The sequence below is a fragment of the Pteropus alecto genome, unplaced genomic scaffold (genome assembly GCF_000325575.1).
Source record: "Pteropus alecto unplaced genomic scaffold, ASM32557v1 scaffold115, whole genome shotgun sequence".
Classification (NCBI taxonomy): domain Eukaryota; kingdom Metazoa; phylum Chordata; class Mammalia; order Chiroptera; family Pteropodidae; genus Pteropus; species Pteropus alecto.
The window spans coordinates 2383477-2398947 of NW_006436814.1; the positions used below are offsets into that span (position 1 = coordinate 2383477).

The 15471-nt window shown below is 44.8% G+C and overlaps 1 protein-coding gene across 1 annotated transcript in view; it reads left to right on the forward strand.

Annotated features, from left to right (window-relative positions):
- The window catches only part of LOC102887592 (kinesin-like protein KIF26B), a 243884-nt gene that overhangs the window by 214951 nt on the left and 13462 nt on the right, over positions 1–15471 (forward strand). The window contains exon 9 of the mRNA XM_025048510.1: positions 15269–15431. Within this exon, the coding sequence (XP_024904278.1) occupies positions 15269–15431 (163 nt within the window). The remainder of the gene's footprint in view (positions 1–15268; positions 15432–15471) is intronic.

Below are 15471 nucleotides of genomic sequence, written 5' to 3' on the forward strand. Positions count from 1 at the left end.
TTCTCTGCTCAGTGCCATATTTCCAGATAGTCATGTCTCGTCGACGTGAGGAGATGGGGGTGTGTTGTCAAGGGGAATTTTTCTATTAAAATCCTCATGCTGGGCAGGCTCTGCACGTTATCTTCTGTTTTCCACATGTTTTGAGGCCATGTAAAACTACTCCAAATATTGCCTGGTTTGGCAAATATCTTCGGGGTAAAAGCAAACCTCAGTGTTTTCCTTACTTCTCTCAAGTTCCACATTCATTTACGTTTTTGGCCTGAAAATTCCTCACTCTTTTTACAAGCTCAGCAAGGCATTTAATAAAATCGGTGAGCATATCGTATCCACAATGTTTAATTGTACTCGAGGAGGTCTTTTTGGGTAACTGGACTACTATCTTGCTTTTTGCTATTTCTCTGTATTTTTCTGTTACACGTTTCTCCCTGTTCTAAATTATAACTAAGGGAACCACATAATTTACTATTCAAACATGGACACTTTTGAGAGTGAAAAGGGGTACTTAATATTATTAATTTTCTGAAATATTTTCTGACAAATCCATTTATATTAGTGGACCTATAAAGTAGTTCTATTCAAAAATTACCTTCCAAAATAAAAAAATTTTCTTACAGAAAAAACCATGTGCACCAAAGTAAAAATTAAACATTTTTTCCTATTATTTATCTGAACATTAAAATAACATAAATAGAATAATTATTTTTGAGATACCTTTGTGTGTTTTAACCATGTTTCGCCATATCTATACCTAATATCATGTTAATGATATTTTTCTTAAGATTATTTTTTTCTAGTATTGTCTTAGAACTACAGCATTTTTCTTCTTCGGTTATCTAACTGCCTACCTGTATACTTAAGTAGATGTGTGAGCATGTGCGATAGCGTATAAAACTATCCATGCATTTCGATAACTATAGCTTCTATATCTCTTTGTAGACTATCACAGTCTAATTGAAACTAATTAAGAATTTATGTGCACCACAACCAATTACAGGTTCATTTCAGTGGAATAAGGTTCTCAATTCAGTAAGAATATTATGCATTCAAGTTTCAAAAGATTTTTCCCCAAGTCAATTTCCAAAGCACAATTGTAGAATTTCAAACTTTAATCTTTTATATTATTTATTTCTTGCTGCCTAATATTTACTTAGTTACTTCCTTGCTTTTTGCAGATATATAGATCTATATCTATATCTATATCTATATCTATATCCTATCTATCTATCTATCTTTCTATCTATCAGGGTCCTCCCTATTTGCAAGTTTTGTTTTATTTTCTAATTGCAATTTATTACAGGCTTCAGAAGCTGAAGTTTTTGTGTTTTATTTGTTGAACATTCGGTTATGGATTTATACTTTAGTTTGAACAAAGTAAAATCAAAATTTAGATGTTTCCAAAACTTTTTTTAATAGGGCAGTAAGGTAGATTCATAAAATATGTTTTGAAGTTAAAAACTGTGTAACGTCAGCAATTTTATATCATTTAAGCTAGTTCTTTAAAATTTCAAACATTTCTCAAATCCGGTTGATGACAGGCAGCAAAGAGAGAGCCTCTCACTCCCCTGATGAAATAGTTTTTTTTTTATTTAACATAAACTTCATCACAACATTTTTGTAATTCAGTTACTCTAATTCTATATATGTAAGTTTTGCAAATTTTGACAATGACAGCTTGTACTTCTCTGGGTAGAAACAGAACAGTGTTTGAGCACAGTTAGGAATTATGTGTGTGTAGTAACCAAGTTCAAGTGCATTTCAGCACGAGTTTCTTCCTTCAGTAGAAACATCATGTCTTAAAGTGTGAACTCTGTTCACTGCATGTGTGGCACATGTTACTAGGCTGAGACCATGGAAAAAGAAAGTGAAGCTCTGCTCAACTCTCCCCATCTTAGTTTTAAAGTCTTAATAATAATACTTTGTTGTAAAAGATGAAAAACCTGGGACAAAATAAATTAGATGGGTTGCAGGATAACAGGCATAAACTGAGCCTTTTTGGTGGCAGGACCTATGATGAGCCTAATTAAAGCCCTACACTGCAGAGATCATGTCTCATTTGTTTGCAGTTCCAGGGCCAGCAAAGGGCCTTACCTATACCTTGGTTCTTAACATCTGCTTATTGGGTGAACTACCCTCAAATAGTGTATTTGTTTGAATAAGACTTTCTGTGTATTAGCGCAAAAAAATGAGGGAGGGGCGCTTTTGGGTTTTGTCACAAGACCCTCCAAAACCCCATCACATGGGAGCTGCTTCCTCTGCGTAGACTTAACTGCAAGCAGAGATGATCCTTTGTTGCTCTTTTGGAATACCTTTTCTACATGCCAAAGGTATTGAACTTGACTATACAAACTGGCTTTATCAGCCCTTGTAACCCAAACACCCCGCTGGAACGAAACATTTTTGCTTTTAAGACCTTTGTACCCAAATATTATCCACCTAAGGAGAACTCTGAGGTCACCATGCAGTCCCAGTTTGCAGACTAATCTGACGTGACTTGGCCAGAGTCTGGGCTCAGATTGAGGGCATGTCGGGGGCTCTGACCTTTCCTCTTTGGGGAATGCTTCCCCAAAGGGACTGGCAGTAGCGACCCTGGTGTAAATGACTCTCCTGTGATCCGTCTTTGAAGACTGTGAGCTGTGCACCCCCGAGCAGGCCATAGATTGTCCTCTAGAATGCTTTGAGAGGTGGAAGAGTCTGTCATCATTACGTAGGAGGGACTGTGGGCCTGGGGCTCCGTGTTCATTCTAGCCCAAGGCAGTGGCATCTGCCTCGATTTTGTTCTGACATCCTGTGAGGAAAAATAAAAGCTAATGTTTTAGAAGTTACGGAGTTAGGAAGCTGGGGAGACATCTTTTGATGGAGAGGTACCCGTTAGATATTTATTTAAATATTTATAGAAAAAAATCTATGCTGAACACTGTGTCAGGTCCTCAATATGTAGAAAGAAAAGAAATGACCTCTACCCAGACCACGCAGTTCTCCAGGAAGCAGGCTTTGCTACTGATAGTTGGACCTTCCATCTGACCCTCTGAGAGCCTTTCATAGCCCTTAGGAAAAGCACTGAGATGTTCCGAAATTTAAAAAAAGTGAGAAGCGGGTAGGTACCTAAGAAGTAGCATAAGAAAGATGCGATTAAGTCCAAATTTGTAAGCTTTATGTCACTGGCAGGATTTTGAGAAACAAAAGCCCACGTAAGGATATTGCCAGAGTAACAGTGATGAGATTCTGAACTCAAACCACATTTACTCCATAGAAGAAATGAATAACTATTTGTGATCGAACTTATCCACTTGAACGATGCAAAAATTGTGCCACGATAGCCTATCTTTTTATCAAACAAAATAAATGTCACTGGTAAACTAGAATCTTTCTTAATTCTTTTTCAAGAAATGCATAATTTTTTCATGTCATTCCCCATTAAAATTTCATAGGCTGTCTCTTAAGTTATTAAAGGAAAGAATTGTGGCCTCTGTGTAGCATCTTTCCTCAGACTTGGGCCAGTAATGGAAACCATTCTTAAACTTAATTTATTTTTAATTCCTTCTCATTACTAAGCACTGGTCTTTGTGTCCTGAACCAATCCAATTGGTACATTTTGTGATGACTGTGAAATCATGTTCCTTTAAACCACATGTGGTACCCAGAAGATATTCTAACAGAGTTTCTCTCGTCGCCCTCCTTAAACTTGTTTATAGTTGATTTCAGAAGAAGTTTATCCCTGGGCAGTTTTTCCCAGCCGATGGCTGGTTGGTTGTCTGCAAGTAACAAGGACCATATTGGACAAGTATCTTCAGCACACAATAGCATAGGCAATCTTTGGTCACTCTTATTGGTAGGCTCATCATAGGAAAACCAAATACTGGAAGGCTTTTGAATCACAGATGCCAAAAATGTGAGTTAAAATCTAAGACTGATAAAGTGTGACCGAAAAATGAAATGGCACATTTGTGCATCAAAGGACACGATGAAGAGATTGAAAAACAATCCACTAAGTGAAAGAAAATATTTTCAAATCATATACTTAATGTAAGATTAATTTCCAGAATATAGAAAGAATTCCCACAATTCAATAACAACAAAATTCAATTCAGTGAAAAAATAGGCAAAGGATTTGAATAGACATTTCTCCAAAGATGTCCAAAATGGCCAAGAAGCACAGGGAAAGATGCATGACATCACCAGTCATAGAGAAGTACTAATAAAACCACTTCACTGAACTTCATAAGGGAGGCTATCAAAAACAGCATGTACGTGTGGGCGAAGATGTGGAGAAATCGGAACCCTTGTGCATTGCTGGTGAGAATGTAAAGTGGTACAGCTGCTACGTCAGACAGCTCAGCGCTTCCTCAAAAAGTTAATCATAGAATTGCCATTTTATCCAGCAATTTCACGCCCAGGTATATACTTAAAAGAATTGAAAGCAGCAACTTGAACAGACACGTGTACACCCATGTTTGTAGCAGCATTCTTTATAGTAGTCAACAGATGGGAACGATGCGCGCCCATCGGTCAACGAATGGAAAACAAAATATAGTATATTCATTATTCTGCGGAACCGTACATATAAAAGTGGTTAAAATAGTAAATTTTATGTTATATATATTTTACCACAGAGAGGAAAGGCAGGTGATCTCCAAGGACATGAGTCTCTGGGAATTGCTAGAACTGTTTTCTCTTTTCTCCTTGAAACTTTGGTGGGGTAGTAGATTAAGCTGGCCATGGAAGAATTTCCAGAGACGGACATTAAAGTAAAGGGCACTGCATTCTGAAAACCTGGAGGACCACAGATGCAGGAGGGGCACAAAGGCCACGCTCGCTCAAGGAGTCATGCGTAGAGAGGTCTGGGCAGAGCCCACGGAGCAGGGAGGGATCTTATGATATTCTACAGCCACCTCCTTCCGGAGCTGCCCTGGTCCAAAGTCACCCAGTCATCTTTACTGCTGCCCTTTACGTGATGAGGAGGCTTCCCGCGCTGTCAGCCAGTGAAATAACAGACGGACCAGAGCCGTCGTGACACCGATCTGTGACCCACTGGGCCCCCATCTCTGTGACTGTGGCCTCGCCTCGCCCTTCCTCCTAGAAGCTTTTCAGTAGCCTCAACCGAGTCTCGGAAAGGCCGTTGCTTAGAAGCGGGGAGGTACAGATGGAAGGAGAAGGCACAAATGGCTCATCCTGACCTTGACAATCAGAATCCTATTTTAAGCTACACTCTGCTGACTTCAAAGAAAAGCCATTGCACAGGGAGAGAGACGAGCTCGAGATCCCAGGCAGGAGCACATTTAATCTCTAATCCGTCCTCCCAAGAACTGGCCTGCATCCTTCCCGCCAGGGCGATAGTCTATACCGCTGGCCTTGCCTAATAAGCCAGCTTATGTCTTCTTTCTTGCACGGTTATCCTACAGCACAAGTGGTACCCACCGATACGCATCTGATAGAACAGAAAGAGATTAGACCTGTCTGCCTTTTGTGTGCACAGGATCAGAACACAGCCCAGTGAATGCGACTGAGAAGGCTGCTTGGGGCTTGTATTTGCATTTTCTCTGTTTATTTTATTTCGGTAGAGAGGAGGCATGGAATCGGCTGAATTGAATTCTGGAGACTAGAAATGGCCATGATCGTAATCCACTGTAAATAGCAAGCCGAGACCCTTGTCCACTGCTGTTTAACCTCTTTTTAGCCTTTCCGAGGAATGTGACATAAGAAGAACACGTCTGGGCTTCCAGAGCTGGACAGTGAAAGCCCCACAATCCACCCAGTACCCATGTCGCTCCGTCATCCGAGGGTTTTACCTGGAGAGTAGGTTAAAAAAAAAGTAGATGAGACCCTTCCAGATATTTCCCTGCCTTTTATTTATTTATTATTTAATTTTTTTTTTTTCGCTATACACATTTCTCTTGAAAGAACTTGAAATGTGCTTGCAGATGGTCGAAGCCCAGAGGCTACACAGTTCTGGTGTCGGCCCCGAAGGGGCATCACAGACCGAGCGATACGAAGAGGCCCCATCAAAGGGCCGTATCAAACATAAGCTTCGTGGATGGTTTTCTCCCTCCCCACCCCCGAAACAAACATTAGAACTCGTGGAAAAGCATAGGAGTATCCTAACCATGCGCGCGCATCGCTAAGGTGGAGGGTGGTGTGGCGGAAAGGCAGTGGGAAGGTGTGAGAAGCACGAGGCAAGAGTAAGATTCCATTAAATGGAGAGTTCCATTTGTAATCTTCATTCGTTTTCTTTCGTCTGAGGAGTTCTTTAAAAATCCATTCAGAAGGACAGGGGTGGAGCGGAAGTTAAGGGAGAGGCTCGGGGTTGCCATGACGACAGGACTCTTCGACTCCATCTCTGTCACCCATCTGCGCCTTTTCCTTCTGGGTTACCGCAGAGATCTCTGACGCTGGAAGTAACCTAAACCCGAGGATGATTTAAAGTTGAAGAATAGCTAAGTTTCCAAACAGCACCCTGAGCTCATCTTTACTCAGAAGCTGTGTCATGGTGATAATGCGACATAATCGAGATGTTCCTTACCCCTCTCCCAGCAAAGCTGTCATAAACCGCTGCACAGGCTCCATAAAAAGTGACAGAGCTGGAGAAATGTCTACTGCGAAGCATCGATAATTAATGATCACGGCTGGGGCCAAATAAATTTCGAAAAGGAAGTGAAATTTCAGATAATGTGAGAAGTGTCAGAGTGGTATTTATATTCTAAATTGCGGTAACATTATAAACATTATTATTAGTCCCAATCTGATCCTGTGAGTGGATTAAATAACAAGCTTGCATCTCTCACAGACCAGTCGGCATGTTCGGTAAGCGCAGAGGGTCTTGTTATTTCATCATTAAGCACCCCTGTAGAGCCTCTTAAACTTCATTAGCATATGCATTTTGGGGCAGTCTATTAATTCAGGGAAAACCTATGGACCTATCATTTCCTATTTATCTATAAGGCCTACTTAATTTGCCTTCTAAGTTATTGTTTTTTGTTTTGTTCTGTTTCGTTTTTCATTAAAGTGATGACATTCCCAGCTCCTGGTTATGTTAAACTAAGTAAAAATAAATACAGGATCTTTTCCCTTCAGTCCCAGAAGTAGTAAGTCATCAACATTGTCATAGTTAAGTATAAAGAAAGATCCAAATAAACAGAAAGATCAAAATAGAAGCATCACCTCTGCCTCAGGATTTTGTCGAAAAGAGATGCCTGGAATCGGCCCGAGTGTAAAGTCTGAAGGCAGTTTTTTTTTTAATTTGTTTGTTTTGTTTTTTACTGGAGCTTCAATAGGCGTTGATTAATTAATCTCCCATGCGGTTGAACTGCGTCTCCAGGTTGATTGATAACTGCATGGACCCAAAACCCCTGACCTAAATCACATGGTTGATCTCTCTGGCATGGCCAGCTCTGACCCTAAGACTATGAGGTGTGGCCCTAAGATCTGGTATGGCCAGTCCCTACCCTAAGCAAAGACACTCCTAACAGGTCCATAGATTACCTCTCAGAAACTGAGGTCAAAGACTAGATCTGCCTTTGAGCAAGGCCACAGTCTTTACTGCATGAGGGCTGCGCCCAGCCTGAGCAGAGAGGGGTCTCAGCTGTGTAGTAGGAGGAGAGGGGCTTCATATGAGCTCAGACGACCAACCAGATATTTGAAGAGCAAAGCAAGGAACATGGAATACTCCCAGAAGGAGAACCTTTAGGGAGGGCATAAAAAATATCTTTTCAAATGTGAAGAGCCAGCGTGTGCAAAAGGATTATGCGTATCCTGTGTGCCCCTAGAAAACAGTGAATTGGAGGTATAAGGAAGATTTAAGTTCAAGATAAGAAAGAGCTTTCTAATAATTGAAGCTATTCAAAAATGTTACGTAGGCTGTACTGGGAGATGGTAAATTTTCAGTCATTAAAAACATTCTGGGAGAAGATATTATCTGTTACAGTGACAGATCAAAAATGCAGTGACCCCTAAGCGTCCTTTCAACTCTAATAAGTAAACTCTATGGTTCTAAAAATATTGTTCGACCTTGACTCAGAAATGTGTCCTGGAATCAATAAACTTCCTATATGGTGATTCTTATTATGTGAGTTACCTTCAAAATATTGTATGTCATACCTGGGTGCTGCTGCCTTGAAATGGATGTAAATTTTCCTGAGTAGAATTCCTTGATATTTTAGAATATCAAGAGCAATTCAGATTCTACTAATTCCGAGTGATCAACAGCTTAGACTTGGAGCATGCTTCCCTTGCTCTACATAAGAAGGAATGAGTTATTAAGCAAGTAAATAATGTAAAAATTTTTCGTGGAACACATTTAATTTATATAAGTGAACCCATGATTTGTAACCACTTTAGTCATTGCCAGTGTGTCTTTTAAATGAGGTGGAAGCAGATTAGTTAGGATTTTACCTTGAAATCTTCTGTTAACTAGAAATTCAAGTTACATCACATACTTGTCTTAAAATATTCCATTGAGACTATTCACTATTTACAGCTGGCGTTTCTCATGAAGTAGGCTGAATTATGTGAGTTTTATCTTATTCAGATAAATGGAACACTGATATGTAGAATCAAATGGATTCACGCAGTCCAAATTCCCCTGGATTTCATCTTCCTGTGTGTATAGTGGTAAACTATTAAAGTCTTAACTTGGATTTCATTGGCCGCCACTCACACCTGAATGCAAAACATCTAGCTTGTCTGTCCATTCAGATACTTTCCCATGTCCCCCGGGACGCGCCCGTGAACGCTTATCATGTGTCTGGTCGTTCTGGAGGCAGCACTGCTACAACGAGGCCCGGTGGGCGCCATCGCTTCTTTCCTGCCACTCATCGGGCACTGTCCCCGACGTTCTAGAGCCACCCGGTGCCACCCTAGATAACCATCTCTCTGGTGTGTGAGCTGCATCCATCCGAGACACCCCAAAATGCATTTTTAATAAAAGGGCGGTGCGTGTGGGAAAACACTAGATGAACCTTATCCACTCTAAGTGGTTAGTTTCAGGACTTCCTCCAATAGCAAAGCATCGACTCAAACCAGGTGACGGATTAGTTGAGTCGCAAAGGCTGGTCCCTAATGAGAACTCATCATCTCGCACACAGCCAGATGCTCGCGGCCAGATGCTCCAGCTGGGCGCTGGAAGCTGTTTTTGCCAATGCTTTATTGTACGAGCCAGGGTCCCTCTCGCTGGAGACCTGAGAACTGTGCTTCTCTATCAAGGTTGCCAGTATCATGCGTTCTCCCCAGCATCCCGCAGAAGAAACCCACCTGTGCCATTTGCAGGATGAGTGGAGTAACATCTGAAACCGAGCAGCGGGGACTCTAAGTCCAGGTGACGCCTTTCAAAAACGCCATTAGACTAGCTGGGCCTAGTAGTCCTTTGGCACTCCTCCAGTGCCAGAAACCAGGTCATCTGCGCCCCGAAATGTTGGCCTCCTTGCGGGGAACATTGCTGTGAAGCTGCCACTCTCAGGCAGCTTCCTAGAAGGAAGGTGTAAAGTCTTCTCACAGGGTGTGAATGCCCGTGAAGCCAGCGTGGACAGAGGTTATCAGGTCCCTTACAAATAAGTACATCCAAGGGCAGTGAATTTGCCCCTGCGGAGGTATATATTTCAGTCTGTCACAGCTCAGCAGTATCCCAGATAAAGGTACTTGCTTGGGACTTAGAAGACAAACAGGCACAGGTATTGCCCTCCCCCAGGGGCACTGGTGACTCAGTCCGCCATCTGCACGGCTCTGTCTCATGAGGTGTAAAGGTGCTCACAGATGTTGCTCACTTTGGCCAGGAACGTGAGGTCGTGGCCGCTCGTGTCCTGAAGCCCTGGTCCCAGATATCACGGGCTGGCCTCAGGAGGTCACTGGTGACCCTTCAGGCTGCAGGAGCAAAGGATGTCCACGGCCCAGTAGGAGGTGACTAGGAAGGGGGCGGGTCAGTGGGGGAGAGGGGGAGAGTGCCACGTGAGTAGCCAAGACGACATCGGAGTGTGGTTTCACTCTACTTCTTGTCTTTTTCTCTTCCTTTCCATTCCCCCTTTTCCCTCTCCTCTCTCCTGACGGTCAGGGGATGGATGGATGCAGGGGCCTGGGATCTGGGGGCCAGGGCTGGGAGGTCGGAATTCCTGGAGCTGGCCTGGCACCTCTCATCTCTTGCCCGCACATCTCACACTGTCTTTGGGGGGCTACACAGGACATCCTGGCAGTTTACAGGTAAAGTGGGTAGAAAATGGGATGGTCACTGGAGTGCAGTGTGGTTCCAGGGTCGTAGCCGTAAGAATGTGAGGGATACTGATGTTTTCCTGACATTTAAATGCTAGTTATCTTGATCTGAATATCTAACACCTATAACCATTCTGCATATGTGATTTCCATTCTTGAATATTGGTGTATTACTTTAAACAACGACAACAAGCAAACCCCACTACCTACCTCCCTAAAAAAGAGCATGGCCGCGTGTGTGGCCAGGCGGGCGCACGCGTGTGCATGTTTATGGTCATACGTCTGCTTCGGTTTTTGCTGCCCAAGGAATCTTTCTTTACGTATTGTTTTGGAGCTCGATTCGTTTCCTGGGTTAATTAAGCTCCTTTTTTTTTTCTTCAATGTATTATTAAGAACTGACATAAGTGGAGAGGTCCAGCCTCATCTTGCTTTATTCTGCATCCTCGTTGTGCCTGTGCCGAAGGGGACTGTGGGGATGCTACAGTCCCCTCTCATGAGAAGCGGGACTTCGAGGAAGGGACATCTGTGGTGCTGGAGTTAGGTGGCCCGACTCAGCGTGTCACAGCTCACCGCTTTCTCTCCTTCATGAAGAAAGACATGGTTACACAGGTCCTGCCCCCCACCCCCACCCCAAGTTCGTCACTTCCTTTTTGGAGGAGAAGTGTGTTAGACACTGCTCATGAGAGAACGGCCTTCTTCTTGTGAGATTACGTGGCCGACCTTGAAGTGTGACTTTGGACATCTTATTTCACGGTCCGTCTGTACCATCTCACCAGCAGGGAGAGTATCCTCTCTTGGGAGGTCAGCGAATAATGGCGACAGAGTGCGCCGCTGCAGATGCTGATGAGCTCGCCCCTTCGGAAGCGGGGGCTCTGCTTCGCGCGAAGCAGGTGATTTGGGAGTCCAGAGAGCTACGGCCCGATGCTCAAGTAAAGCCCAGCACGTGTTCCTCTGCCCGTCTCCATGGCGCAGACGTTAGCTGTGCCTCCGGGAAACGGCTGAACGAAAAGAGACGACACCTGTCAAACCAGAAAGAGATTATAGCATAGGGAGGAAGTCAGGACACGCTTTCATGCGCCCCGGCACTGTGTTCTGGCCTGATACCACGATGTCATTACTCTAGAGCAGAGGTCAACACGCTTTTTCTGTAGAAGACCAGATAGTAAATGTTTCCAGCTTTACAGGCCACATGGGCTCTGTCACAACACTCAACTCTGCCGTGGCGGCGAAAGCAGCCCAAGGCAATGTTAACGAGAGAGCGTGCCTGCGTTCCAATAAAACTTTATTTACAAAAACAGGCAGTGAGCTGGATTTGACCTGCAGACCCTAGTTTGTCCTAGAGTACTAATTGCTCTTTATTTAAAATGTATTCATTATCTGCTCTTTTTGTGTTCTCTTCCTATGTCCAATAAAAGGTTGACTTATTTTTAAAAGAGAGACATTTTCCCCAAAATGACTAAAAGGTGCGTGCTGTTGGGGTGAGGGGAAGGTAGAATATGTGTGGATAAACCGTGACTGTTCGAAAGAGCGGACGGTCCTTCCTCAGACCTCGGGCGGCTCTGCTTTGTTGCCAGCCCCTTCCTGCCCCTTCCGGCCCTGCTTTGCTGCCAGCCCCTTCCTGCTCCTGCCCGGTCTGTCCTTCACAGCCAAGACCCCTCCCACATGACCCCTCGTCTCTAAATTCGTCCCCCGGCCTGGCCCTGGGGCTTGGGTGGCCGGCAGCTCTGCCCCTCCGTCTTGAATCAAAGGCGCGGACTAAGTTTGCACTGTCCGTTGCCCTAGAAACTCTTTAAACCTTTTTTATTTTCCTACCAAAGACACTGAGTTAAACCAACAGTTTGCAGCCTTTAGTACTTTGCCCTTTCTTTCAACTTCATTGTTTTCATTCTAAGTTAAGAGATCATTATGAAGTAGGAAAAAACCAAAGCTTTATAGCCACCATTTTTCCCTCCCATCAGCATGTGCTATTTAGAGTCTAGAGGGGCCCAGGTGAATGAGTCTCGCTAGTTTCGCCGGCTTTCCAGGAGAGCTAAAACGCTGGTTGCCAAGCAACGCACATGGCCCTCCTTCTCACATCATGCACATAAAAAAAAAAAAAAAGTCCTATGATTGACACACGAATGGAAAATCATGAGAATACACAGGGCAGTTTGCTATGACAATATTATATCTGTTTCTCTGTCTTCGGTATCTTTTCCTGAGGACTCGCACAGAATCACATGGAGAAATAAGTGGGTTGAGCCTTCAGCAGGGTGTAGTTGGTTAATACGACACCGTTAGGAACTATATAGTACAGTCGATTCTCATCATTTGCAGATTCCATATTTGCAAATTTGCCTACTCACTAAAATTTATTTGTAACCCCCAAATCAACGCTCACGGCATTTTCGCCGGCATTCACAGACGTGTGCAGAGTTGCCTGAGGCACGTGCCCCAGCTGAGGTGGCACAAGGCCCTGTTCTGCTCTCTCGTTTTACTTTTCTTCCTATAAACAAGTGTGCTTTTTATAGTCTATTTAGTGTCCCATTTTTTTGCATTTGTGAACTTTTTGTTGATGACTGCATTGTTTAAAATGCACCCCCACGTGTAGCATTGAGGTGCCGTCTACTGTTCCTTAGTGTAAGAAGGCCGTGGTGGGCCTTACAGAGGGAATATGCGTGTCAGACAGGCTCCGTTCACGTATGTCATTGTGCCGTTGGTGTGATTATGATGCTAATGAATCAGCAATTTGGTGCATCCAGAAAAAGGAAGAGGAAACTCGCTGATCTGTACATCAGGCTGCTGTGGAAAATGCTAAGGTAACATCTGAAGTACATGATGAAGCTTTGGAAAAGTGGCTATATTCATGGATTCATAAGAGGACAACTGATTAAATGACAAAGTGTAGCGGACAGTATCGCTGTGAGGCTGAAAGCCACAGAAGCGTATGGCCATGTTACCCAGGGCCAGGAAAATGGTAAAGCTTTATCAGGTAGGGCTTTATTATAAAGGAATCGGGCATCTCATTTATTGTTTGTAAGAAGGACATATTAAAGAAGGTATCTTAAAAGAGAAGAAGGTTGTATTGAGCAACTGACAAATTCTCGTGACGGAGCCCGCGGGAACCTCACCCGTGTGTTCCTCCTGGGAGCGGTGACCCCACCTTCACCACCTCAGTGTCCACAGAGATTTAGTGGAGCCTACACCACAAATAACGAGAATGGACCGCATGCGATCACGGCGTAGCCCTGATGGACTCTGTCTCCCACTCCCCACGTTGAAGGCAAAGCCCAAGGCTCGTCCAGAGCCAGCATCTCCGCTAACAGTGTCTGCCAGGCTGTCTGGCCATCGGCTCTGCTGGTGTCTGTGACGTCCTGCTGGATATATTTTGAAAGGAGTCACATGTTTTATAGACAGGTCTCACCCCTCTCCACACCCCCATTTTTTTGTTCTCTCAGTTTGGGTTGCTCTAACAAAATACCACAGACTGGGTGGCTTAAACAACGAAAATTTACTTCTTACAGTTCTGGAGTCTGGGAAGTCCAAGGTCAAGGCCCTGGCAGGCTCGGTGTCTGGTGAGGACCCACCTTGTGCTTCCTAGATGGCCATGTTGTTGCCGTAACCTCACACTTGGCAGGGGGGAGGGAGCTCTCCGGGGTGCCTTTTATAAGGGCGCTGATCCAGTTCATGAGGGCTCCACCCTCGTGACCTAATCAAAAGCCCCATCTCCTAATACCATCGCGTCGGAGGTTAGGATTTCAACATATGAATTTGGGGGAAGACATAAACATTCGGCCATAATAGTCTCCTTTCTCCACTTTTGTCACTGATTATTTTGCTTGAAGGGAAACCCTGATATATTTTTAAACTGCCCTGGAACTGAGCCAGAGTGGGCTCAGCAGCCCCTAACCGACACCTTAATTGGTCCCAGATGGGAAGGAAAACCCTATTGCTCACTGAAGACCTGGGCAGGTCATGTGTGAAATGGCTCCCCCATGTCCAAGGTCTGATCTCGACTGACAATGGCCTCCGTCTCTGCCGAGCTGGACGATCCCTCTGCAGGGAGCTCTGCCGGGGGTGGCTGACTGACAGCCTGACCAGGACATGGATGGGCGGACAAATCCCCGTCACCTGGCCTTACAAACGCAATGGGGGGATGTGAACACGGGCGTGGAAAACAAACTGCTTCCGCCTTCAGGGTCACGGAAAGCTCCAGAGAGGAAGTGACGTCTGGCGGAAATTGAGAGGATACGTGTTGATGGCGACGTAAGCAGAGCCTTTTCAAAGCAAGGATGTCGGGACACGTATAAGGATGAGAAAACACGAGCCATTCCTCCAGGTCGATGTTCAAGGAGCCTAGAAACACGGTCTGCAAACTCCTGGGCCTCGTTATCACAACTCAGGCCTCTGGCTCCACACAGCACCTGAAAAGTCCCCAGAGGAAGCCTTTCTAGAAAGTTCCGTGTGCTATTATTGATTGAGTACTTGGGCCTATGCGTGTGTTTTGCCTCTTGTCAGGGGCAGGAATATTTTCACGACTGCGCTGTGCACATATGAGGATTAGGAGACAACAGCAGTTAAGTTACTGCCGCTCCTCGGCCAAGGGGCTCTGCATGTGCTATAAACACATAGGTCTTCAATGCAAGTTCATGGCCAGGGAACCTCTTCTCGAGGCAGGAATCGCCTGTGTGCAGAACCTTGCAGAACAGGACCGCGTGTACAGACAACGTGCCAAATTGCCAGCCACAAAGCCGCCTCCCTCTGCATCCCTTCCTCTCGTTTCTATTCCCAGGTCTCGTTACGTGCAGTGTCCTATGCGTGCACAAGAATGCCCGTCGGCCAGGACAGAAGCGCCAAGGGAGGTGTTTTGCATGAATTCCGTCCTTGGGGTTAGACCTACTGGCTCAGCTGCCAACGACAAATAGGCCCCCACGTGCTAGACCATGAAGTTAATTAGCATATGCCATTAAAAAAAAAGAAAGAGAGAAAAAGAAAAAAGACACTGCCCACGACGACAAATAAAAAGCCACGTGGAGGCCTGAAGCCACAGGCCGACGGCCCGGCTCACTAACGCGGCCCGATCCACTTGGTTTGGCAGGGAGAGCAAGCTCGCCATGCTGCTGCGGGAGTCCCTGGGCAACCTGAACTGTCGCACGACCATGATCGCTCACATCTCGGCCGCCGCCGCCAGCTACGCGGAGACGCTGTCCACCATCCAGATCGCCTCGAGGGTCCTGAGGATGAAGAAGAAGAAGACGAAGGTAAGGGGCGCACGGCAGGTGCGGGCGGGACGAAGCTTTC